Here is a 25,653-nt window from a genome sequence, read left to right as displayed (position 1 = left end):
AATATTTTATACATGTATAAAGTATACTGCAAATATTATTAATTGATGAAACATATACGTTTTTACTTTCTCGTTGGATTATTCGATGATAAAATATCTCTAATTCCGAACTAGATATAGATATAATATTGGCTTATAATGTTGGACGAAAATGATGAAAAAACATTTAACACATACACCTGATTCTATTCGTCAAATTAACGTTTATATTCGATAGAGAAAATAATGTAAATTTATCCCGAGCAGAAAACTGACACACATTTCAATTGCGGGAATAAATTTTTGCCCGCTATTTATATTAATATAGAAACAATATTTTCGAGCGGCATTAATTGGCAATTTAGACATTATCTGACTCAATCGTTCGCGTCCTGAAGATCGTGACACTCGTGTAGGGCGGCGTGTCGCACGATCGATTAGCTCCTGGCACGTGGTTATTGAGCATCCTCGGGGTGTCTCTGCGGTTTGTAGGGGATAATCGAACCCGGAGCGCAGGTGGTGCACATTCGAGATAGCGGGTGCAAGCGTTACGTCATCGTGTTCGCCAACTCTGCCATTAATTGGCGACCCGCTCAGTTTATAGCACGTTCTGTTGCTGCGATACGACGCGACGTGGTTACGCGAAAAACAAGATCCGATTCACGAGATTGCATTGCTCAAAAGGAGACCGCAGGACCGCGTCTTTAGACCATTGTCGAGTAAACCACGACGGCTAATTAAAACCCAATTACTGACTCAACTATGTATATCTGTGTCTAGAGAGTAAAGAAGTTCGCTGGTTACCACTCGGTTTCAATTAGCAAAGAATTAAATATTAAATTAGCGCGACGTCATTGAAACGTTTAATATTGCAACAATAGTAATCTGCGACAGACAAATCCTTCTGCGTCACTGCCGGAGGAGAAAATTTTTCTCCAGTAGAGTTTATAACAAAACTGTACCTACCGCTATTTTAAGAAAAACGTACGCAATTGCAGAGATAATTGCTTGTCATAAACGATAACATTGTGTATCTAATGTGAATCTGTATGTCGAAAACACGAGTCAAAGAACCAGTAATCACACGTTCGTGATAAAAGCAAGCAAGCTCAGCAATCTCGCTTTTTTCCCCTGCGCTATATATTGTACATACGTATGTAAATATACAATATATATTTCCATCTCTGTTCCTCCGTTTAGCTCGTCGCGCACAATGACTCTAACCCTTCGTTATAGTTATGCATTCACGTGTAACGGGTACTCGGTTTTTTCCTCTCCTTCTTTTTGTTCCGCTCTTGTCTACCTTTTAATCTCTTATCTGAAAGCGTTGCCAGCGTCGTTGCAGGTATTTAACACGTGTCCCGTTCTCGAACGTGAGTTGCGTATGTAGATACTGCATATCATAAACGCCGACCTCGCAGTCCCCGTTACTTTTTACAACGAATGCGATAATGCAGCTGCAACAGATCAATGTGTCGGAAATAAGAAGTACCTCTGCGCAATTGCATTTTCTTTTACGCGTTCGCCATATGCATATTTCCACAAACGCGCGTATAACGGAAATTCCGTATAAGGAACAGGATATAATTCAAGCTCACGGCGAATATTTCTTTTTCAAACGCGGCCGTTATTAATTGCTTTCGTACGTGATATCTCCTAACGGGAATCGGCGTTATTATCCGGATATATTGTATTTAGCAAATATATTCAATTGCGTATTTGCTGTAGTTTGTTGAATACGGAAGAAAATGCGGTCAACGAAAGGCACCCCGTGTGTCCGCGCTGAGAAAAATGTCCGACTAAATGTAATTGGATAATCCAATTACGTAATAACAAACGGATCTACCCAATTAAATTGTATATTCGATGAAAAATATGATCGGTTTTTCAATCGCATTTTATCGGATAAATTTCGTCGGATGTATCCATAATTTAATCGGAAAAATTAACCCTCGAACACACTGTTTAATTGGTTTATCCGATGTAAATTTTTCTCAGTGCATTTGAGGCCCATAAGTATTCGTATTCTCCGTATGTATTTTTTAGCACGTGCTACATAATTGCACATCTCATAGACCACAGCGTCATACAAGCCCTAGGAAGCGAGCAGAATATTTTTAGGATACGACAATTACCTACCTTTACGAAGCATGATGACATTTCGCTGAAAATAATGATTCGATTATCGCGAACGCTTTGGCGCGCGCCTCGAAAACCGAAAAACGGTTCGTGGAACGTGTTCCTATTACGAGCAGGAAGCTGCTACCTATGTGCCACGGTATTTGCAGCCGCAATTTACGTTCGAGTTACACGACCGACCTGTCAACGAAGAGCAGCTCGACCGCCACTGATCGGTGCTCTCTTACTCCCCTCTTGGAAACTATTGTTTCCGGTCAATTGTTGTCCATTTTATATCTTTCTCTCTTTCTCTCTCTCTATTTTTCCCTCATCTTTTTCTACCCCGCAACATATTACACATCTAACTGGATTTTACTTTGTGTGTGTGTTTCCGTGTTACCTGCCGTGCCGCCGACAGATGGGGACCAAGTCTCGCCAGAGAAAGGTAATTTTTGAATTTTCATGCTTTTCACGCAAGATTGCCTGCGGAATCAATTTTTTCTTTTTTTTCCCCCGTCAAAGCGCATGTCGGCATGCTGACACGATCTTTTTTCTCTGAGTGGCATCTAAATCCTCGAGCTCACCGTGTGTCTAATTGTTCGCTCGGCAAATGCCTTTGTGAATGTATTCACTGCGGCAGGTAATAATGAAATTCTAAGTGATATGACTGGCAATGAGTTACATCGTGGAAGGATTCGATCTTCCTGAACGCCCGAGAGAGCTGTTAAACGATATTCGATCAATTATTCAAATGCACTTTTTACAGTAATCAGCTCTACAGTCTGTGTGTAATATTTACTGCGATGTAAAATGTTAATCGAGACTGGTTACAGAATAATTAAACAGTTTTATGTATAAATCACGCTAAATTTGTAATTTAATATGCAGTTCACACAAATGCTCACAATTTCATCAGTCGTTGTTTATCGATAAATTCGTACGAAGTCAAATAAGGCGATAGACGTTGAATTGGTTGTATTAAAATAGAATTAGGGGCATGTTGTCTCTTACACGTTAAGTCGTTTGACTTCTTCTTCGCCAATGCCACTGATAAGCGGCTTGCAATCTAATGAGAGAATCGCAAATGACTTGAAATCTTACCGAGTTTGCGTACTTTCAGTCGCCTCTTCCGCGTGGCTACCCGCCCCCTTCGGCGATGCTTTTCGATGACGACCCGGGCATTATGTCCGAGGTGGAGACCTCCAGCACGGGATTTCGACGGGGGGGCAAGCAGAGAAGCAGCCTGCCCGTCGTACGAACGCCCAGCAAAACTTTGGAGCGACCACTAGGTATTTGCAAAATATATGTAGAATTCAAATAACTACATAAAATAATCATCATTTAAAAAATGAACAATTAATATGCATATTATTTATTATGCTTTCTCTCAACATTTAAAGCTTCGCTGAAAGTAGTCGACTTAAATATATAGTACAATGAAATAATATATGATATAATAAAATCTAAATAGTAGAATATTAATTAATTTTTCATTTCATGTTAATAACGTATATAAATTAATTAGCTTGCATAAAGGTCTAAGGTCTGAAAGTCTGAGAATTAGTTTTCGACCGATCGACGATTTTATTGAAATATTATTTGGTCAACTTTACGTACACTGAGAAAACTTTTCACCGGATAAACGAATTAAACAGTGTTTTCCGATTACGTTTTTTTCCGATTAAATTATGGATACTTCCGATGTAATGTGATTGAAAAACCGATCACATTTTTCATTGGCTATACAATTTAATCGGATACATTCGTTTTTTTTGTTACATCATTGGATTATCCGATTATATACTTAATCGGACATTTTTCTCAGTGTACCGATGTGTTTTAAATATTGCTTATTAGCACGCTACTGACAAATGCGTTTTTATATCTTCTAGGATTGGTGTTCCTGCAGTACAGGAACGAGACGAAGAGAGCGCTGCTACCGAACGAGATTACCAGTATAGACACCGTCAAGGCCCTTTTCGTCAGAAGCTTTCCGAAACAACTCACTATGGAATATCTGGATAGTCCTCACGTAAAAGTTTACATACACGACAGCAACAAGGACATGTTCTACGAACTCGAAGATCTAAGGTAACTCATGCGATTATGAATGTCTTTCTATTGAGCTGTTTTATTCTCAAGCAGACAAATACTGTTTCACACAAAGTACGCGGTTGCCAAATGTATTTTGCCTTTTGAACAACCGTTTTTCAGTTCAATTATAACGAAATTTGTTACATGAATGTATCTTTGCGATAATTTAAAAGTCTTGCTACATTTTTCATTTCAATAAATTATTATTTCTCACCGCAGCGCGATGTAAAGGCGATTGCATTGACTTTCAGATCGCACCTGAGAGATATCAGGGATCGCAGCGTCCTGAGACTTTTCGAGAGTGCCGACGGAGTGACGGGGATGTCGCCGGGACCCTTGGGGGTGCCGGGAGGTGGTCTGCCTCCCCATTGGGAAGATCAGAGCTACTTCAGCGAGCCGGAATTCGACAGCGAATATCAGCATCAGCACATTCACAAGAGCAAGGTAAGTGCGCGTTAACGAGGCTCCATCCTTAAGCTCGTCGTTTTCCTCTTTCTTCGGAGACGGGATCGATTAGGTACTTTTTCACACAACTTTTTACACGACTTGGCGCGCGTTATCACACAATATTACGTTTGAAAGGTATATTCTTTACATTTCGTACGTAATGTACTCGCTCGCATTAGGTATTTACAGAAAGTTACAATGGGATTGTTCTTTGTTAATTTAATATACGTGGACAATCTCGTAAGAAAATGTTTCTCTAAAATCTGTAGTTGCAAAGATTTGATTTCCTTTTCATTCTCACAGCCGGGATTGATCCTTGCGAGGACTTTGTCACGGAATTTCATACAAGTCGTAAGATTCCTCTTTATTCGAACATAAGCAATAAACTCTATTCTTTTTCACGCGCTTAAAACAGTCGGATCAAATGTAATGGAAACGATACGTATGTTCCTTTTAAAAAAAGTACCGCACGTTTCATAGAAATATAACAGATTTTTCAAGATCTATCAGTTAGTGGAATATAAATTGCCGACGATATCAGTGCGCTGCTTTATGTTAAAGAATTTGGAAGGACGAATCAAATAGAATAGAATGCAATGGTTTATAAAAGTTTATTCGCCATACATCACATATGCACTGACAAAATGCATACACACTAGAGCTAAGTCTTGAGCTTAGGCGACCGAGGCGTACGTTGCTGATCGATTAAGGCGGTTTCCGTCGTGCAATTAAGTTTCCCTTCGTCTCGCCGAGGTCAATCGATCAGCACGCACCTTAAAACGGCGATGAGTATTCTGTCAAAAACGATCGTTATTATTCGTGATCGGTTTCTCGAACTTGCAGCATAATATTGTCCCATTACGCCGACGTTCTTCATTCCGTTAATGAAATTTTTCTTAATTAATTAAACTCTACCTTCGTCTACGGATTACCGCGACGTTTATTACGTATCTTTATCAAGGGGAAACTTCCGGCCATTTGTAACAATATTAACAAAGATTGCAGCCGTTCTCCGCACAAATAGGCTCATTAGAATTCTAATATCTTAGAACCAAGGTTTTGCAAAACTCTTACAGATTTTTCTCACTGTCTTATTAACGAGGGTTATAATTATTTCTCGTTACAATTGACCCCGTACTCGCCACCGCAACACTCGTTGGAGTCTTCAGACTTAATAGTCGTACAGTTAATCGAACGGGGATTGCAAATAAATATGATCGGCAAGATGTCTCGTCAAGCGCACGTTTTTCTTTTTTCATGGCAATATCGCTCGTGTCTCCGAATGCTCGTAACGTTCGCGAAGATACGACAAATAAAAGAGTGTTCGATTACATCGTCGAGGCACGAGAAGCAAAGAATCAATGAGTAACAAAGACCAAAGAAATCGGAAGGGCGCCTGGCTCGGCACGGCGAGTGACAGACATCTTCGTCCGTAACAACTAAAGATACTCAGCGATCTAAGACATGGCTTGGGATACCTGGGAACGTTTCGTTCTCGGGAGATCGTCGATCTTTCGTAGACCCTTATCGAGAGTTCGCATCGTTACTCGGCGGATCTTTCCGGGCGGACGCTCGATAAATTCCGCGAAAAATTCACGCGACGTCCCGGAATGCAATCGCTTCGCGCGCGATTCGCCGCGTTATCTCGTCGGTGGTTTAAAACGCTTTGCACGCCGGTATAGCCGGCAGGTACAGCGCGCCGGAGTAGAGCTTCTTGGGCGCCGATCTCCAGTCTATGACCAGCGCCTTCGCGAACGGTTCCGCGGCGCATCCGTCGCAGACGTCCATCACTTGTCTGACCTCAGCCTCGGCGGGCTCCCGAGGATACTCCTCTTCGTTTAGCCCCTTCGCGAGCCCGAAGCCGGTCAATCCCGTGAAATAGTCGTCGTCCAAACCTTGCGGACTGGAGTATCCGTCGTCAAGAATCGATCCGTCGCCTAATTGCAGCAGCCCTCTCTTCTTCTTCTCGGTCTCGCGTTTTCCTAGCTTCTTGTCGTTCGCGTCCGCCGTTTTTGCCACGAAGGACACCTGAGAAACGTGAGAGACGTGAAACGTTATGAGTCGGGCAAATAGAAATTTACAGTATGTACAGTATACATTCCTGGCCCCGTTTTGTAAAGAGAAGCAAGAGAAAGAAAGCTATACTTGTGTTTCTTGAAGCGGTTTCTAGCGAAGATTTCTTGCAAGAAATTTAGATCGTATGTTTAATTGAAAAAAAATAAGTTGATCACGTACGGTTAAAGTAATGCGAAATCAACAAGTTACGAACGTTTTGAACTGAAGTTTACTGTAAAGTGCAGAAGCTAAGGCGGGTCTTTTCGAGGCGATACAATGAAAAATCTCAGCATCCTCGTGCAGGCAAGTCAAATGCATTCGCCAAGATTATTTCCACTCTGATTCTTCGTCTTTTAATTTCTTACGTTAAGTAGGTCGGAAACTGCTAGGTCGGAACTTACACAATGTAACGTTCACTGGGAAAGATTTTCCTCGGATTACTTCGGGAATAAGTGCAGATGTTTAAAGTAAAATATCATCGAGTTAAAAGGAAAAAGAATATTCAGCGAGCTGAAATAACGACGGGTGGCTAAAGTGTACGCGAACATAAAACACGGGATAGATAAAAGGATAGAGATCCTGGAGAATGTTTCGTCAGCGCGTTCACCCTTAGACACCTCGCGCGCTGAAGACTAAATCCAAATTTAATCGCGCTCACCTTGTCGTCGGGACCAGCAACTTCTCTCGAAGTTTTCTCGGTGTCTCTCTTCGCGACGGATTTCTCGGGCTCGGTCAGACCCGACACCGCCGTCTCGTTCTTAATGTCCCGTTTCCTCGACTCGCTCCTCTCTCTTTTGAAGAGATTATGATAAGGTCCGTCCGCGAAGATCGACGACGGTCCAGGGGCAACCGGCAACCGTTGCTGCGTCGGATTACCGAATTGCGTTGGCAGCGCGGGGAAGGGCGTCGTGAAAACGTCGAGATTCAAGGGCGGCAGCGGCTGCGGGGGTGACTCCGGGACCGGCGGTAATGCCGGATGACGAATGGTCAGGCCGTTTTGTACGATCTGAATCCCCGCCCCCGGATTGATCTTCACCTGGAACATCGTTCGCACGTATGAAACATTCATGCCCGCGATTGAACGTGTCGAGGAGCGGTATAGCATCGAGCGCGAAGGTCTCAAGCGGGACGTACATATGTAAGCGGCGTCGCGTGAGAGCCGCGCGAAAAATAATCACGGAAACACGGATCGGCGGGACGTTCTAATTTTCCGGATGCCTCTCAGGCGTCCTTTAGATACCTCCGCGTCTTGTTTCTCGGTGACACTAATCAGGGAACGGAAGGTAATTAGCTCGACGACACGAAAGCGCGCACGCCGGCGCTCTCGAGTGTAACGAAGTGAGAAAACGCGATTGTACTTGTGTATTGATCTGCCCTCCGGTGAGGAAGGGATGCGGTGGCAAGGGAGGTCCGGTTACAGGCGTTCGCGTGGTAGTCCTCGGCGTGTTATTACTCGTGTCGTGTTCGTAATGATGGGCGTGATGGTGCTTGTGATCTTTGTGCGCCTTGCCCGCGGTCAGGGCAACGTCGTAGAGCTGCACCATCGTCAGTTCTCCTAAATAGCCACCGGAACCTGGAAGAGAGTAGGCATTATAGCGGGCATCGCGTGTCACGGCGATAAATCACGATGTCGTTGGTACAACTCTCTAAAAGTCAATCAGTGGATTATCGCTGAAAACGGTGAATGTACAGCGCACAGTTGTAAGTATAGCGCTGAATAATTCAATTAGAACTGCGATAATGCACTGATTGACTCTTACGAGAGAGTGCGTGGCAATTAATTTTTGAGATGGCAATTCTTTCATTCTTTCGATAATCGAAACTGGATTATCGGACGTCGAGCGCCGAGCGCCGGTTCCGAGAAATGAAACGTGGCGCCGTAAACACTTCGGTCGAAAACATTCTATTCTCATTCAGCTTAATCATTCACGCGTCGACAGTCGAACGGGTCGGTTAGCGGCCCGCGCTCGCGACAAGTGCGGAAAGAAACCGCGATCGCCCTCTGTGGATAATCGGCGATCGATATTATCGCGTAATCGCCTTATATTTTGCGGTACTTTCGTTCGCGAATTATCAATGTAAAATGAGAGTATTCTCACCCGGTGGCGCGTCTTCGCCCTCCAAGAAACCGCCACCCAGTTGTCGTTGTTGCTGCCCTGAAATGGCGATTCCGCCGCCTTTGATAACGTGCCCGACTAACTGAAACAAGCACGACGAATAAGGTCTCTTGCATATTTGATTAACGGAGTGTCTAAGCATATATCTCTGTAGTCGCTTTTTCGTTCGCCGGACAAGTGAAACATGAAATTAGTTTGGAGAGTTTGGCCTAATGCCGGTTTAATTGATCGTCCGAAGAAAGCCCGAAAAATCCAGCGCGATAAGCTACCGGTGCAAATAGAATGAATATCCCGGACGGTGTGTCTCCCGTGTGCGATATAACGCAGTGGATAGATTGCATGTCCGCATTCGAGCGGCGTTATATGGAAATTTAAATTGGTTTCTGTCCTTTTTTATTTGAAAGTAACCTTGGTATCCTCGGATGGGAATATCGCGATATGGAATTCTATACCTTTCCATTTCCCGTTTATTCTATTTCGTCGCTATTCTTTCTCGTTTCGTTTCTGTCCGACGCAATCTGAACGCAGGAAGCCGCCGTCTTGACAGCTCTCGTGCATTTTAGAGCGAACGGCGACTGCGTCTCGTACTTAATTGCGAATCTCGCGTTTTGAATCGAACGCGAGCGCAATTACGCGTGACAATTGCAATAATTTTATTAACATAATGGCACGTTTGCAAAACGCGTTACCGCCTACGCTTCGGGGTGAACGGCTGTACTTCTGTTAATCACTGCAATTAGAAAATGCTATTGCACAGTATGACGCGTTCGTGGGACACACAAGTAAATTCCCGTGCATTGTACAGCCGGGAATGGGGCGACTATGCAAAGTGTTATATCCAAAAACACGCATTAAGTGCGGCAAAATTGCGGCGACTCGCAAACGTGACTTGTATACGGGAGGAAATACCGGAAGCACATTTGCTCGAGGAACTCTTGGCGCATTTAACGCAAACGATAATTGAGACAGCATAGAATCCTTACGAAACTACGTGATAGCTGCCTTCTCTTGCCGTCGAGTAGAACTTTGCACGGAAAGAATTTTCTCTTAAAATTTGCCCCGAAAATCATGTGATCGTGGGACAACGTGGCATTTCGAAGACCTTTATGAGAGATTTACGAAATTTTACCATACATTCCACTAGTAAAATGTATGGTAAAATTTCGGAAAACCACGTTGTCCCACGTGGTCACGTGGCTTTCGGGATAACTTTCGAGAAAAAAATTCTCCCCGCGCACTTATATTCTTAAAGCTCGCATTTAAAATGGCATTTTCACTGAAGGAACATCGGCCGACATCAGCCTTGAAATTGTGCGATTTAATAAATAGATTTTGAGAATTAATTTCACGTATGTTACGTCGTGTTCGCGATCGGGATTTAATTAAAATTCTCTAATAAAGTTTTATCAATATTCGAGTGACGATCGGTTTTCAATGCTGCTCAAGTTTGAACGTGTTGATCTTTCGTTGATTTAAAAATAATTCGGCCGACAATGCATTTTCGGACGGAGAACGGGGGATTCAAGGAGTCACGATAAGGCAATTAATCATTAGTAATTAATTGAAGATACGAGTCGCTTCTTCGGCAACGTGTGAAACTTATTTTCAAAGTGTCAAATATTTCAAACGGACGACGCGTACGTTGGTGTTGCGCCGCGGCGAACGTTGTTTACGCGCTCGGGCGGCTCAGGTACGACGAGGTCACCGAGCCTATCATTCGCACGATAACACTCGAATCGACAGGAGCTCTTTGCGAGCCGCTCCGCGTTACTCTACGATCGTTCCCTACGAGCAATTAGCGATCGTTCACCCGTGCGGCCAATTAACTCTCATGATTAACGTCTCGTGAACGGCGCGTCGAAACGATGGCTACTTATCGGAGTGTTATCTCACGCGATCTCTTTTCTCTTGAAGCAAGATTTAAAGATCCGAACGGAGTTTCCTCGTAATCACGGATATGGAGAGCGCGAGGTAATAAACTGATCGCCGGATTGAGTGGTTCGATTAGAAAATAGTGATATATCGAGCTTTTAATAACATTTTATATTCCGCGTTGAACACGCATTGAGCACACGAGGATAGCCCTAGTCTTCTTAGGAAGCTGCAATAAAAGAAGAAACGGCGTATCGCATCTTTGTCTCGCGTTACTCGTCCATTGCGACGCGGTAAAGTGCGTGTGTGTAAAGAAAAGTGCCGTTTCAAGTGTCGTGCAATTATTTCCAGTAATTAAGTGCGCGAGTGATCGTAATTGTGCTTTCGCGAGTGAGTGTCAGTGACAACGAAGGAAGCTAAGAGGAGACCAAGAAGGTATCGAACGGCTGCGGAACAACTATAGGTAAGAGTTATTATTTTTACTTATTATTTTATTCAATTATGGAAATATGTAGAAATTATTTTAAATTCGAGATAATGGATTTTTGTGTAAAATACGTGAAGTATATTGTGTGCTAAATCGATAACATACAAATATATATGTATTGTAACATCTCATAGATCCATAATTTTGAAATAAATATGTGTTAGACAAATTAAAATTAATAAATATAATAAATATTTAATTTTAAGCAAATTATTTGATTTACTACAAAAAGCTTGTAAAACATTGTACACAAACAGAAGGATTTTCACGAAATTAAATTTATCGCATATTAATAACATAATTTTAACATTTTTATAATGTAAATTTTGATAATTTTTAACAACTCTTATTTAATTTTCTTTGTAGTACTTTGTGGGTTATGAACATTGAAATAAAATGTTTACAAAATACGAAATTATTATGAGTATCTCTGATAAAATTTTTGAAATTGTGACGGAAATGTATGTGATACAAATATGAATTAGAATTTGCAGCGAATTAAAGAATTGCGAATGCAATTCCGGAGATATTCGTGGAATGTTGATAAAACTGTAAATGTGAAATTACGATAATCGTAGTGCAATCCTTATTCCGAAAGAATTTAGTTATCTGCGGAATTTAGTTTTGCATCAGAATTCTTGAATTTTTCGAGTGTTGTTTCACGCGGAATGTGATATCGCAGTCAACTGGAAAAAACACATTTTTTAATAGATTACTTTTTTATTATTCACAATAATATTTTTGATTGCGTGAAAATCTTTTTCTGTTTGACTTTTGTGTATATGTAGTCTTTCATAAACTCTTGTAATAAATCGAATAACTGTCCAGGATTAAATATTATATTTTAAATATGACACATGAAATATTTTACAAAACCTTCTTGCGCAAACTCTTTTAAATGTTTCGTCAAATTTAAACATTTTTCGGTACATATACATCATGTACCATGAAATATAAAATTTGTACGTTATCCATTGTGAAAAATTAAGTTTATTTCAAAATTTCGATGTGAAATCTCAACATGGAACGATTTGATAGCAATAAACATTTTCGCGAAAGTAATTAGTGGAAACAGATTGCAATCCAATTAAATAAATATAATACATTTTTTATTTCGACAAATTATTTTAGTACGTTACCTGACGAACTATTAAAACTCGTTTTAAGATCGAGGCAATCGTATTTGGTTCCATTTGTCGCAAGGAAACCGAGAATTTAGATAAAACTGGAAAACGTTATGTAGCTCCACAGTGAAATTAATAGTGCATAAATTTTTTCGTGTCGCAGTACTAAAACCGTGTGTTCAGTCAGACGCGGGTCTTTGCCCAGGGATCGTCATTGCGCAACGAGTATTAACGAACGCACTTTTCAACGGTTAATTAATTTCGCATTCGTTTCGTCGCGTTGACATTCGCGTCACGATTTCACCGTGTGCTATAATTAGCAACGTGTGATTACATATCACACATACGTTTGTACTTTATCGTCAAAATTAATAATAAAATCCATTTGTATCTACGTCCGCATATGCTGTTTTTTAACAAGAAATTTAGTATGCAGTATCATATTAAGTGACGTACTATCTATTTAAAAAAATACTTTTATCATCTTAGCATTATTTTATGTATCCTAATTTTTTCTGTTATGCATTGCATATGAAAAAAATGGATATTATTTTTAAGATTGTGTAACAATTGCTATAAGTTTACAATCGAACAATCTTTCATCTTTTTAATTATATTATCAAGCACCTGATCGTAGTTGTGCTGCCGCAGAATTTTTCGGACAGTTCCGAGTGTCCCGCGAGTTTCATTAGAAAAATGATTTACGATGCACTCGATATGCTTCTCTTACACACGCGAGAAAATACAGGTCACGCGAGTAAAATTGAAAAGAAATCTGAAAAAAAGTGTGTTCTCTAATTAAAGTCGAATGACGATTAAGAGTTGCGTCAGCAGGACGGCGACTATTTCAGCCGTGGAAGGACGTCAAAACACGAGTTGGCGATTAGTAGTATGATTATAAAAGTTGATTCTAGCGCGAGAGACAACCGGTGCAATCTTTCTTATTAGAATCCCAAGGACAATGCGCCACGATTGCACCGTCATTGTCGGGCTTGCCGTTCGACCTAAATTTCCCGCGACACGAGAAGCGCAATCCCAAGAGATCGACGCGTTTCTTACGCATTATCGATAATTGTAACTCCGTTCAAGTCCCGAAATCGCCCGGGACGTAATGCCAAGCGCGCTTGTAACAAGTTCTCCGAATAACGTAACAACCTCGACGGTCCTGTCGAATTCGCGTTAGTACAGTTGGGTCCACGTCATTACAAGTTGCGAGAACACGTTCTCAGTAAATGAGAAGCAAATGGCTTTCTCTCGGCGAGGCCAGAATTACGTATTTTGGACGAAACTCTCCAAGTTCTAACTTCTAAGCCATGCGTAAACATAGGCGAAACGAGAAACTTTAGAGAATACGGTAAAGCGAAGGAGAGCTCACGACTTAAAATTTGAAGGCCCATCATTCGATTCGAACTACTGTGTGCCAATATTGAATTTTAAGAAACTTGATTGCGTTTCCAAGATACCTTACATACTTATCTGTCTATATATCTGTGTACTTGGGGAACGAAACGATAGGGCGAAATAAAGTGCTTACCCTGTTGTTGAACCCGCGACCTACACGCTCGTCGTTGATCCAAATCTGCCATTCCCCGGTGCGACCATTCCAGCTCTGGCAGGAGTGGTACCACTTGTTAAGTCTCAGCGGATAATTCAATCTGTACAAGGTGTGACCGTTGACGTTGAGCATGTAGTACGAACTCCTTGGTGTGTTCGCGACCCACGACAGTATCCCCCGCGGTTGGTCGCCGACTGAAAGTCGGGGGTGCAAATTAGTCTGTCCGCGACGGGACGCACGGGACGGGAAAGAGGGACGGTTTTTCCGCGCGCAAGCAGAGTGGATGTAACATTCCCATTAGGGACGGTAACTGTCGGGAATACTAACGGTTGCACACACGCAGACACATACGAGATTCTGACGCTTTCAAGCACCGGGGCGTGTTTCGTGTTTTCGGGCGCTTTCGCTCCGGAACAGACGGGTGAAGAAATATGAAGTACCTGTACACTCTTTGCACACCTACTTTAAACTATTTAATTTAAAATGAACGCTAACGCGCTATAACTTTTACCGTTGCAAAGTCTTTAACAACTGCCGATACCAATATATTCCAACGTGTAACATTTATATCTCGTTATTTGTATTTTCGTTAAATAATGAAATAATTTAGCCAACAGATTTAAATGTTTGTTCTGTCACGTGAGTAACTTTTATTTGAGGCGCATAGTTTTACAAAGTTGATTATTAAAATTAATAATTAAATTGTTCATTGTGTAAAATTGGATACAAACGTATACTTTTTATTGCTTTTTTTATTCTCCTTATATAAGGACTAAGAAATTTGATCTACGGATTAAATATTAAAAAGGTATTTCTATTTCTCACTACGTATAGTACATTTCCAGTATACCTATTGATTCTGGAAGCCGAGAAGCGGTTTTAGACACATGCGAAGGTAGGGACTTATTGTTGGTGTATTTATGACACCGTGCATATCCGCCTATTGTCACGCACGCCTGCGCCTAGGAAAAAAAGGAAAGAACACCCGTGTGTGTATGCGTGCAACTTTCTACCGGCACAAAAAAAACCACGCGGAACCTTTCTAAACTGCATATTGAAAACATGGCCGGACAACGTCATTGTTTTGCGAGTATAATAATGCATGCGGGCGTAAATCAATTTCTACAACGATGGGAGGGGCAGCATGATTGTGACTTAAGCTAATCGCTAATCTCCGGAAAGCAAGAGCATTGCGTGGGAATCGATGATGCAACTGAGCAAGACTATTATATCGCGTGTGATGTTTGAAAATTATATTTTCAATTCAATTACTCTCTCTCTCTCTCTTTCTTTCTCGATATTTACAATCTATTCACTGTATCGCGTGTAAATCGCGCGGACCAAATTTGCTAGGAGCATATTTTAATAAAATTTTACTTCACATTTGTTAAACGTGAAAATAATCGCTGTATCGTATTAAACATTATTATATAATGGATCTCGATAAGTGTACGAACGAGTTTGTTAAACTTTAAATATCGCGAAAGTGGATTCATTATCGATATCGCACTTGCAACGCTGTGATTTGTAAATTTTGTTACACATTACCTTGGATAATTTCAAAAAGGTAAGAAAACTAACAATCGCGGGTAAAAAATATTTATAGTAATTTTTGACAATTGTTGGCAGAAACGTTGAAAACAATTGCTGTTTGCTCTTTGTGTATAAATAATCATGGGCTTCGCGTGTTCATTTTTGTAAGTGCTGACAATTGAATGCACCGGTCCGTTAATTTACGAGTTTATTGTTTGCCTATCCGCAGTTTTCGCTGTGCTAGTAAACAATATATCAATTATGAGGAATTAGGTCAATGGTGAATTAGTGCACGTTGTAAAATTCGTTAATCAAACACGTAACTCGCGCCGCAATTTAAGGGGCGCAAATTTCCATTGAGGTTAACAAGCTTTCGATGTAAAAAGTGCGACTCGGTTATATCTTTTCTTTACGCCCTGATAGATGGATAGTCGCGAACTTGTTTTTAAAATGTGCAAGAATTTTCTCTCGCGTTCGATGAAATTTTAATAATGAATTTACATGTAAATACGATTTCGCGATGATTTCCAGCGAGTTTAGATGAACTTTACTTTAAAAATACCACAAGTCCAAGTTTCATTAAATCACTTTCGGCAGTGCACACTCGCTTTCACGTTCGATGTACTACGCCGCGATAAGATAAAAAAGGTGAAAGGAGAAAGAAACGCGCGTGTTTTTCGGCATTTACCTGCGTAAGAGAACAGGGGATGGTCGTTGGAGTGATTGTGAAATTTCGTCCACATGCATAGCGTGAACTCCTTCATGTCCGGCAGGTCTACCTTGTAATGGATGTACTGCAAGATGAAGAGAGAGAGATATATATATATGTATATTGTATACATCGTTAGATCGCATCGGCGAGCAATGCTCGGCTGACGTTGATTTCGTGTGCCTATCGCGATCCGAATTGTCAATGCAGCCGGCGCGCGGCGAAGATTAATGCGCCCCGTGCGATTTAATCGCTGGAATGTGTACTCTACCGCGTGTGCATCAACTCGCATTATACCGGCCTTACATTATTAATCGCCGGCATCGATCCCCGCGAACTCCCGTTTAAATGAACGTTAGATAAACGCGGCGCGTACGAGCACGTTTCCCGCGGGTGCAATCGAGCGGACGTATCGAACAATCGTGGCATACGAGAGCGACTGTTGTTCGACTCGACGTGGATGATTAAAGTTTGATGAGAATTTGAGTCGCGTCTTCGCGAGTGGTCGCCGAGCGACGTTGAACGCCGAAATTGTTGGCAAACAGATGCACTTTGTTCGCGTGGAAAGAGGAACTACCGCGGGGGGGAAAAAAAGTGCCTTTTATTCGCGATTATAATTGCGAAATTACATATGTTTTCCTCTAATTGGATGCACACCCGGAACTACAATGGTCATCGTGCCCATCTAAATTGGTCGATTACATTGCTTGTTGACGCGGTACACATCGATCGATTGAAATTTATGTATGAACAGTGCTCCGCTCTGGGACATACATCGAATATATTGAGGAGCAGCGCATACACTTCGTGCCTTAGGCAGTGAAATTGCTTCGTGTAGAATCACGGCGTAATAATTGACAGGCAAATATCATGTTTTAGTCCACAACCGTGCTCCCCGGCACGGACTTAAATAATGACGAAGACCCTACGAATGAAAGCACGTTTTAGCTTTTTGAGAATATATAATAAAAATTGCAGCATCTACGCGCCACACAGGATCGTAAGTCGTTTAGGATCACATTATATCTCGAGCTTTTGCACGTTTATTTGCATGCTTATCATATAATTATCTCCTTTTCGTTATTGAAAAGTCATCATTTTCGTTGGGTCACTTTCCCAGCAGAGATACGTAAACTGAAACAGAGTCACGTTCTTCGCGACGAAATTAGGTCGCGATTTATGCGTAACATCCGTGTTTCGATTTTATTAAAGAACCAGACCGAGTTCTTCTCACAGCTCTTAAACCGTTCTTTTCCCAAGTGCCGTTACTATTATTCACATCCGTTTCGAACCGGAATAAGCACACGCCCGCAGGAATGCACGCTTTTTCGTCGGCGATTGCATGAGTTCGCGGTTAATCGATTACGCGTTGTCGATGCGAGAGACTCGCAGAGTCGCTTCTTGCGCTCGTAGTTTCTCTCTGACTAGGCGGCCTCCCCCTCCTCCCCGTATGGAGAACAAATGTAGCCAAAAGCAACCGCAAAATCACGACGGTGACGACCGCGATCGAGATTGCGCCGGCGCGCACGTCCAGTTCCTTTTACGGTTGTCAGCTCGCATAAACTTCCCCGTGCCGTTGTAGCGCTATAGAAATACGCGCGTCACCGCGCATTACGCTCGCCGGCGCCTGACAGGCAATGTTTCAGCCGGCCTCTAAGAGGCGACCGTAAATTTGATGGGCGGGATGAAATATTCAATCGTGTACCCGGCGATACTGCTCGCTCAATTTCCCTACTGTTTGCGTTAGGATGATTTGTACCTGCAATTCCCGTGACTTATCGACACGTCGAATTATAACGTCGCGCAATCGGTCTCGCGCGTTTCTCCTTCGACAACTGGACTTATCAATATCCGAGGGAAAATATCGTGTGACATTATGATCAGGCACCATCCCCAGACACCCGTCGCAATTAACTGGCGGCGACGTTCAGGTGCAATACATTAAGTCATTCGGACGAACATTCCTCGTGCATTATGTCATTCGGACGAGCGCTTCTCGTTAGCACGGAAGCTTGCTTAAATAAAAACACCGAGCACAAATCCGCCTTAAATAACGATCTCGCGTTTATCATCACGGGGTACGAAAGCGCTTCCGCCGTAATGAAATCGATTCGTTTCGCCTCCGTATTTAGCGTCACGGCTGCTTTTAGCGAAACGTATCGACGTTTCCTAATGTCGTTGTCGATTTTCTCGGTGTGATAAACTCGCAAATCGCGTTTCCACGAATTGGCAGCCGCGCTTAATATCCCGCCTGGCATTATCGACCGTCACGAGAGGCGTCAGCGCGGCCGTTAATTGCGACGGGGAATGAAGCTGATGAGCGATCGGGCGATAGGCATCCCGCTTCGAGGAAAATGATGGCGTATTAACGATCGTAGAAAGTCGCGCCGCCAGGTAAACCAGGCCTTTGTTCCGTTTGCCTTTGGATCCATTTACGATCCGCGATTTCGTGACAGTCTCCTTTCCCCTGGCACCTGCGACTGCAATTACGCCCGCCTGGCGTCGAGTCTGGACGACGTTCTCCGATGTCGGAGTATATTACTCGAGTAGTCTACGAATACAATAAATACATTCTGCTCGCACTTTCCATCGCCAGTTTTTATCACGTTGATTGTATTCATGGACTCTTCGCGAAATTAGCCGGACGGCGGTTCTCATCTCGTTTCATACCTCTGGCATTTTCTTTCTCGCTCTTTCAAAGCATGATTTCGAATATTTTTCGTACCGTATCATTATCACAAGAATTATGAGGCATTGCATTATATTATAATATCATATTAATGTCTATTTGAAATTTTATTAATACGACGATAACTTTCAGGGCCAATTTCACAAACGTCGGTTAACTGTTAACCAGAGTTCAGTCAACTCCCTATTCTTTTCTATCTTGTTCTCTAAGAAGAGACAGAATCGATTAACAGTTAGCAGTTAGCCGTAAGACGTTTGTGAAATTGGCCCTAAATCATGTTATAAAAGATTTGCATACACACGTCTTTTAGATATTTTGTGCAGTGCTCGGATAAACGGCAAATTTATTTTATTAGAAAAATTGTGCGTTTTAATTTGAATTGTCACAACGTTCACTTAATCGAACAGAAACGCGTGCAAGCATATCGGCGAAGGCCGTTGAGATTACCGTTCTAAATGAACCGGAGTAGTTAAACTTCCTTTCTCCTTAAATCAATAGTTTGTTGTCCGTAGTATGAGAAATATTTAAGCCGTGAACGTTGTATCTTCATGTATTTCACCGCGCCAAAATGATCAAACGCGTTATACAACCGCATATAATTTATATAATTTTACATGGCCGGGTGATTTGTCTCTCATCCGCTTCCTCACAATCAGCGAGCCTAAAATTTTCCATCTCGACTTTCCTTGGCTATTATACAAATTTGCCCAGGAATATTGCCGCTGCCGCATCAGACGAGCAAGTAATTCGCCTTAGATGGAACGTACACTTTCTCGTCTGCTACATCGAAAACGAAAATGTAGACGTGCTCTTGTGTATTTTGCCTTTAACGAACCGTACAGAAGACATCACGACATCTGAACGTTGTAGGTAGCCGGGGAGCCGGTTGAAAGGCAGCCGCAGCGGGATTTCGCCGTTTTCGGGATCACGGCGATCGGTAATAATTCAGAACTCGTTTCCGTCTCGTGGCGGCCCGAGGGGATAGTCCGGTGCCCCGGGAGAATGTTTTCTCTTACTTTCGTTGGCCGCAGAACGCGTGTCATTTCGCTTGCGCCGCGGCGCCGTGAATCTCTTGATCGGTACAATGCCAAGTTGCACTCTCTCGAGCGTGAAGTGCGCTTCACGTAGCACGTGAACGACGGAATTCCGCGTTAGTCACGCACGAGACGCACCTGCTAAAGCTGTGTAGACTAGGTACTGTTAACCCGTCTAACTCCCGATAATGAAGAAGAAAAAAGAAGAACAAAAAGATAATGGTGATGGGGGAAGGGGAGGACAAGGAAGCGGAAGAAGCAGAAAAAAAAGGGAAGAAGAAGAAGAAACGCGTGAGATGCAACTCGCGTAGAATATTGTTTGTCGATGAGAAAATTGTTATAAGTTCTTACAACTTATTTAACACGGACATGCACTCGCGCGCTTTTTCGTAATAACTTTTCTACATGATAAAAATCTTGAAGGATCTGAAGATAAAGCATGCGACTTTTCCGCGTACCGTGCACGTACTCGTGCCGTAATTTTTACATATTAAACCAGAGCAGGTTTACGACCGCCTTTATCAATAATCGCAAATTACCAAGCAATGATTTTGTCGACAAATTATAACGACGAAATTGCATTACAACAAATTATGCATCACGATGCACGACGATAGCAAAATCATATAGTAATTAGCGGACTATTAGCGTTCCTCTAACTACATGATCCAATCACTACGTGTAGCGTGAACTAATTTATATTAGGCAATGGCGATTGCATTTCATCTTCAGATGTATTACATGTGTGTGCAGATACACGACAATATCAATGACTAGAACAAACACCGTCCTACGGCTTGGGGAAACAAGCATCCTACATGCACCGTGCTGTATTGACCAGCCGACCGCACTATGATCATTCTTGCTTTGCACGTATTTGTGAATGATGCGTACACGATTCGAAATGCCCTACATTTCACGGGTTTTTCTCCCGTGTCCATCAACGCCGGTTTTGCCCCAAGCTAGCAAATTACCAATCTGAACTGTAACGAATCCGTATATCCGGATAGAATATCAATTAATTCGTGCGATACTAGATTGATCGAACCTTCCCAAACGTCGTCTCTATTTTGAAGCTCTGAGCGTTGAAATGTTGGACCGCATCGCGAACCGCTTTTCTTTCCGTCGTGTCCGCAAGGCGTGAACTCGACGAAGAAAATATCCGGTTTATATATTTATCTGTTCGACATCCGGTCTACGAGACAAAAATCCATCGCAGCGCCCGAAAACCTACCTCGAAGTACAGCTGCTGGGTCATGGCGACTTTATAGAGAGAGCATGTCTCATGGTCGTCGTGCGCCAGCAGATGATGAGGACTGTCCACGTCGTAGAGCGTCTGCGTAGGCGCATTTCCGAAAATCGATGCCTCCTGATGCAGTATACCTGCGCCGTCGGCGTGGCCCGACACGATCGGTCGCCAGGACGACGAGATCGCCTGCACCTCGCACAAGAATGCAGCGAGAATGGCGTATGCAAATGGTATCGGTGTCATCTTCGGGCGGCTCGTTCTCGAGCTACCTGCAAATTGAAAGGATGCCCTTTTTTTTCTCTCTCTCGGCTTTGGACTCGGCGGACTACTTCGCGACGGAAGAGAAGTTGAAAAACGAGCCTCCGTTGTATTCCTCGTCGTTCGACGAGACGGGTATCTTCACTTTCTGTCCCGTTTATTCGAAAGTAACGAGTAATGCAATGTCATTACGCTCACATATATCACGTGTGACTCACATATTATATAAATACCTCGACTGCTTTTTCTGTGAATATCCTTGCGCGCAATAAAGCGCGCAGCGCTTTCAAATTGGGAGGGATAAAAAGGAAAAATGGCTTCTTCTCCCTGCTTTTTTTTAGATAAAAATGTCTGTTATTGATCAATCTTCGCGAGATAAAATCACAGGAGAATTCGTACAAATACACAGAAAGAATGTTCTTCTTTTGAAAATAGGCTTACAATTAGTTTTAACATGAAAATCTTGAAGTGAGATTATATTGCGTTAATACAAGAAAAACTTACTTGAAAAGCAATTTTATATAATTCAATCAAGAAAATTATATGCTTATCATTTCAGAATAATTTTCTTGAATGGAAAGGAAACGATATATTGAAAAATAACACATTTTCAAACCGAAGATTATAATGATTAAAATAATTTCATTGTCAAAATAATTATATGTGTTCTTGAAGTGACAATTATAGTATTTAAATAAGACTGCACGGAGAGAATTTTCTCTTAAAATTTACCGGGAAAATCACGTAATCGTGGGACGACGTGGCATTTCGGAGAATTTTATGAGAGTGTAATTACTAGTAAAACGTACGGTAAAATTTCTCGAAAATCTCTCGTAAAGTTCTTCCAAATGTCATGTGTTACGATTACACGATTTTCAGGGTAAATTTTACGAGAAAATTCTCTCCGTGTGTAACATTGTTGATTAAGATTATTAAATGCTTTTGCTGTTGCGTGCATGCAAAAGAATGAACGCGTTAATTTGAGTATATAAGAGTTGATCTGACACTTATCTTTTCTTTTTGTGTGCACTATCTATCGCGTGTGGTATCGGCGTATCGTGCAATCGGTGAGCTTTTCCACTCAGTTAATTATTATAATCGGAAGGTTTACGGCTCGATACATATCTGGGGAATTGTACGCGGGGAACAGATCCCAGGAAAGTTACGTTGAATCGAGTCTCGATAGAATAAAGTCCACCACGATCGCTCGCCGCCACCGCCGCCGCCGCCACCGCGTATAATATAATGCAGAAAAGAACGGCGCGCACACGCAACGGCATCATTTCGTTGCGAAATTTAATTCAGGCGAGCGTGACGAACGTTATACCGCTTAAGAACGCAGTCGACGATAATCCCTTTTTTCACACGATAACATTTTCATCTCATTACGCCGCGAGCGTCTTTGGTGTCACGGTATGCTGAGCAGCCTCGCGACGAGACCCAGATACATGGGGATGCAAAAATATCGCGTCTAAATACCTTCTGCGCGCTTGTCTCTTCTCGCATGTACTTGGATAATTAATCGGTGGCTACTGCTAATTACACGCGTTCTCGGACGCCCGCTAATGAATCCGCGCGCCTATGAATTTGAGCGACATGAGCCCGGATTTCTCATACGCGTTCCCTTATGTAATGGAACGCTCGTAAGTCGGCGGCGCGCGTACGGTAGGTAGTCGTGTAAAGAAACGGCGCGAGCGGATTTTACGATTGATATAAATTGCTTGTCAAGATGTTTATTTCTCGCCGATGCATCGATGTCTCTGATAATGATTTCCTAATTGCTCCGGAGCACGCCTGCTTGATCTTAAAATAATCACGTTAGGAAATCGAATAACAAAACGGTCTTTAAAATGAATTAATATGCGCGTATGCTAATGCTTTGTCACGGTGCAAGCAACCGAATGGCACCGAAGGAATTTTCCGTTTTGCCTCGCTTGCAAGCGGAACAACTGGTACAACTGGACGTAGATTCAGTGAAACGGTAGCGTTAACGGAACTAAGAAACTCGGCGGTGCAATACGTAATCGACGATGGCAGCTAGCTTCCGATATTGAAAGGATTTGCATATTCCGCCGCGAACATTCGCTCTTAGATTCAAAATAATAATTGAAACCTGTCACGCATAACCGTGCTTGATTAACTGCTTTAGAAACTCGGGTTAGATGAAATTGAAAGTTGCAATCGCACGAGATGGAATGGTCAAGCGCTATTACGAAAGTGTCATCAAACTGCAAATATTGCAAATTTTCATAATTATCAATTTATTTATCATTATTGTCAGTTTATTTTAATGTGAACATTAATAACGTGCACGATAAAATGATAATTATTTGGCAGCGTAATTGTACTCGGTCATTATTTAGAATTATTTTGATACAATTTTAATAATTTTACTGAAAATTTCACAAAATTAGAGGTGATCGCCGATTAATTGAAAATATTCTGATATTATCGTTATTAACATTTTTAATATAAATGCGCCGTTCCATTATTTTTGTTAATACACGTTTTAGGTCTTCATCAATGTATTACTATACTTTGTGCGCGTAATTAAATTGTAAAAGTCTCCTTTCGCAAATCTCCTTTCTCCGATCTCTTTGTGTCACTGCTTCTTGTGTCAGCGGCGTCATTTTCATCTCACAGTCATTAATGCAACCGTTCACTTTGTCATAAAAGTGTCTCGCGCAGAACGTAGATTGCCAAGTTACTTTGTGACACTATCGTGACCAAACAAATTGCGATCAGCAGTAAAATCTATCAAAGCGAAAATTAAAATGCAATGCCCTGAATGCCCTGAAATGCAATACCCTGGAGACATTAAAACGACTGTACTTTGCATGAATCACGTCAATCCCTTCTAACGGATTGACATCCAGTCTATTAAAATCTTTTCTTTATCAAACAAAACGAAATACTTGCATATAACACAAGTAACGAAAGAAATCGTGTTTGTATATTAACTTGATACCTAGCATATAAAGAACGAAAAATAAGTTATTAGCGTGAATTAAAGATTTATACTAAAACTTTAAAAGACATCGGGATTTATAAAGAATCATGTCGTTATTAAATCGTTATTTGTTAGATATTTTATTCGAAATTTTACTTTAGCAAAATAAAATTGACGTCAAACTTATCGTGTAACAAATTACGTGACATCCAAAATTTCTAGGACCCACTTATAATTTTATAAATAATTTGTGAGCTTTCAATACGTTCTTTATTGTTATCTACGTTTTCCGAGTAGCAACCTCCGTAAGAAATTCCGCACGGGTATGGTAAATGGCATTCCTCGAGCATTTGGAAATTTAAATCACCGGGAAAATTAAACGCACTAACTCCGCGTCAATGTCCCTTTCGAAAAGTGGGAAATTTCGGGTACCGTAGGGCGATCGGCACGGAACTTACCCAGAGATAATGATCACAGTCGAACTCGGCACTATGGAAAGAGGTAGATCCTCGCGGTCTCAGAACGGAAAGGTAACTGTCCGCTCGTTGAGCTCGCCGTCGATCTGGTAAGCTCACAGGAGGTGTATGCACCTCTCCTACCTGGGTGATACACCTTTTGCCTCGTGAGCCTTTTGCCTCGCTCTTCCCCATACGTATCGCTGCACATTGTCGTAAAAGCAACTCTCACGTGTGTGCATCGAGACGTCACCGGCCGATTACGATCGTTTATTCGACCACACGCACGTGTGACGCGCACGGTATCTTAAGTAAAGCACGGAAAATGCATTTCGCAGTACGTTAATCCCTCCACTAAAATTTCGGATTCTGTTTTCGTGTATATCCATCTTGTATGATTCTTTATACATGCATATACATTTACTTTGTGAGTTATACACAATATATTCTGTTAATGAAAACAAATTATTTTGTAGATTATTATATATTTTATAATTTACAAAATAAAAAAGCATTAATCGTCGCGATAAAATTTTGATACAAATACACATACATGTATATGTAATATGATAGGTACAGAATATTTTCCATGTGGCAAAAACAGCGTAGTGATTTAATGACTACCAAAACGCGGGATTTAATTTAACATCTCGTTAAAACGAACTATAATATCTTAAAATCCTCAAAGTTTCTTTCACGTGGAGCTGCTCTTTTAATTCTACATTTTATCACGTTGTACGACATGGTCGTATTTATAGGATAGATCTAGATAAACAATTGGAAAGTGGAAGGTGGAGGCGATCGACAAGCTTCTTACACGTGATCCAAAAATGCCTGGGAAGTGGTCAGCGGGTGAACTCGCTCGAGCGTTCGATCTGGAACGGCGAACGGCACCTTGTGATCGTTGCGGATGATTGTCTCTCGCCTC

General features: G+C 41.8%; 2 protein-coding genes across 9 annotated transcripts in view; one reads left to right on the top strand and one right to left on the bottom strand.

The window, feature by feature from the left end:
• Positions 1-25,653, top strand: part of LOC105569430 (coiled-coil domain-containing protein AGAP005037-like) — a 92,665-nt gene that overhangs the window by 6,442 nt on the left and 60,570 nt on the right. For all 8 annotated transcript variants that reach the window (XM_012025893.1, XM_012025889.1, XM_012025888.1 and 5 more), the window contains exons 2-5: positions 2,516-2,542; positions 3,218-3,386; positions 3,990-4,188; positions 4,443-4,635. In XM_012025893.1, coding sequence (XP_011881283.1) covers positions 2,516-2,542; positions 3,218-3,386; positions 3,990-4,188; positions 4,443-4,635 — 588 coding nt within the window. The remainder of the gene's footprint in view (positions 1-2,515; positions 2,543-3,217; positions 3,387-3,989; positions 4,189-4,442; positions 4,636-25,653) is intronic.
• LOC105569427 lies at positions 5,231-24,860 on the bottom strand. The gene is made up of 8 exons (XM_012025886.1): positions 24,729-24,860; positions 21,048-21,331; positions 16,070-16,175; positions 13,828-14,042; positions 8,793-8,892; positions 8,052-8,266; positions 7,352-7,729; positions 5,231-6,666 (listed from the first exon to the last, which is right to left on the bottom strand). The coding sequence occupies exons 2-8, from the start codon at positions 21,303-21,305 to the stop codon at positions 6,295-6,297; spliced, it is 1,644 nt and encodes a 547-aa protein (XP_011881276.1). The 5' UTR covers positions 21,306-21,331; positions 24,729-24,860; the 3' UTR covers positions 5,231-6,294.

This window comes from Vollenhovia emeryi, unplaced genomic scaffold, assembly GCF_000949405.1.
Source record: "Vollenhovia emeryi isolate VEMERY1.0 unplaced genomic scaffold, V.emery_V1.0 DF939124.1, whole genome shotgun sequence".
NCBI classification, from domain to species: Eukaryota; Metazoa; Arthropoda; class Insecta; order Hymenoptera; family Formicidae; genus Vollenhovia; species Vollenhovia emeryi.
This window is presented reverse-complemented; position numbering and strand designations above follow the sequence as displayed.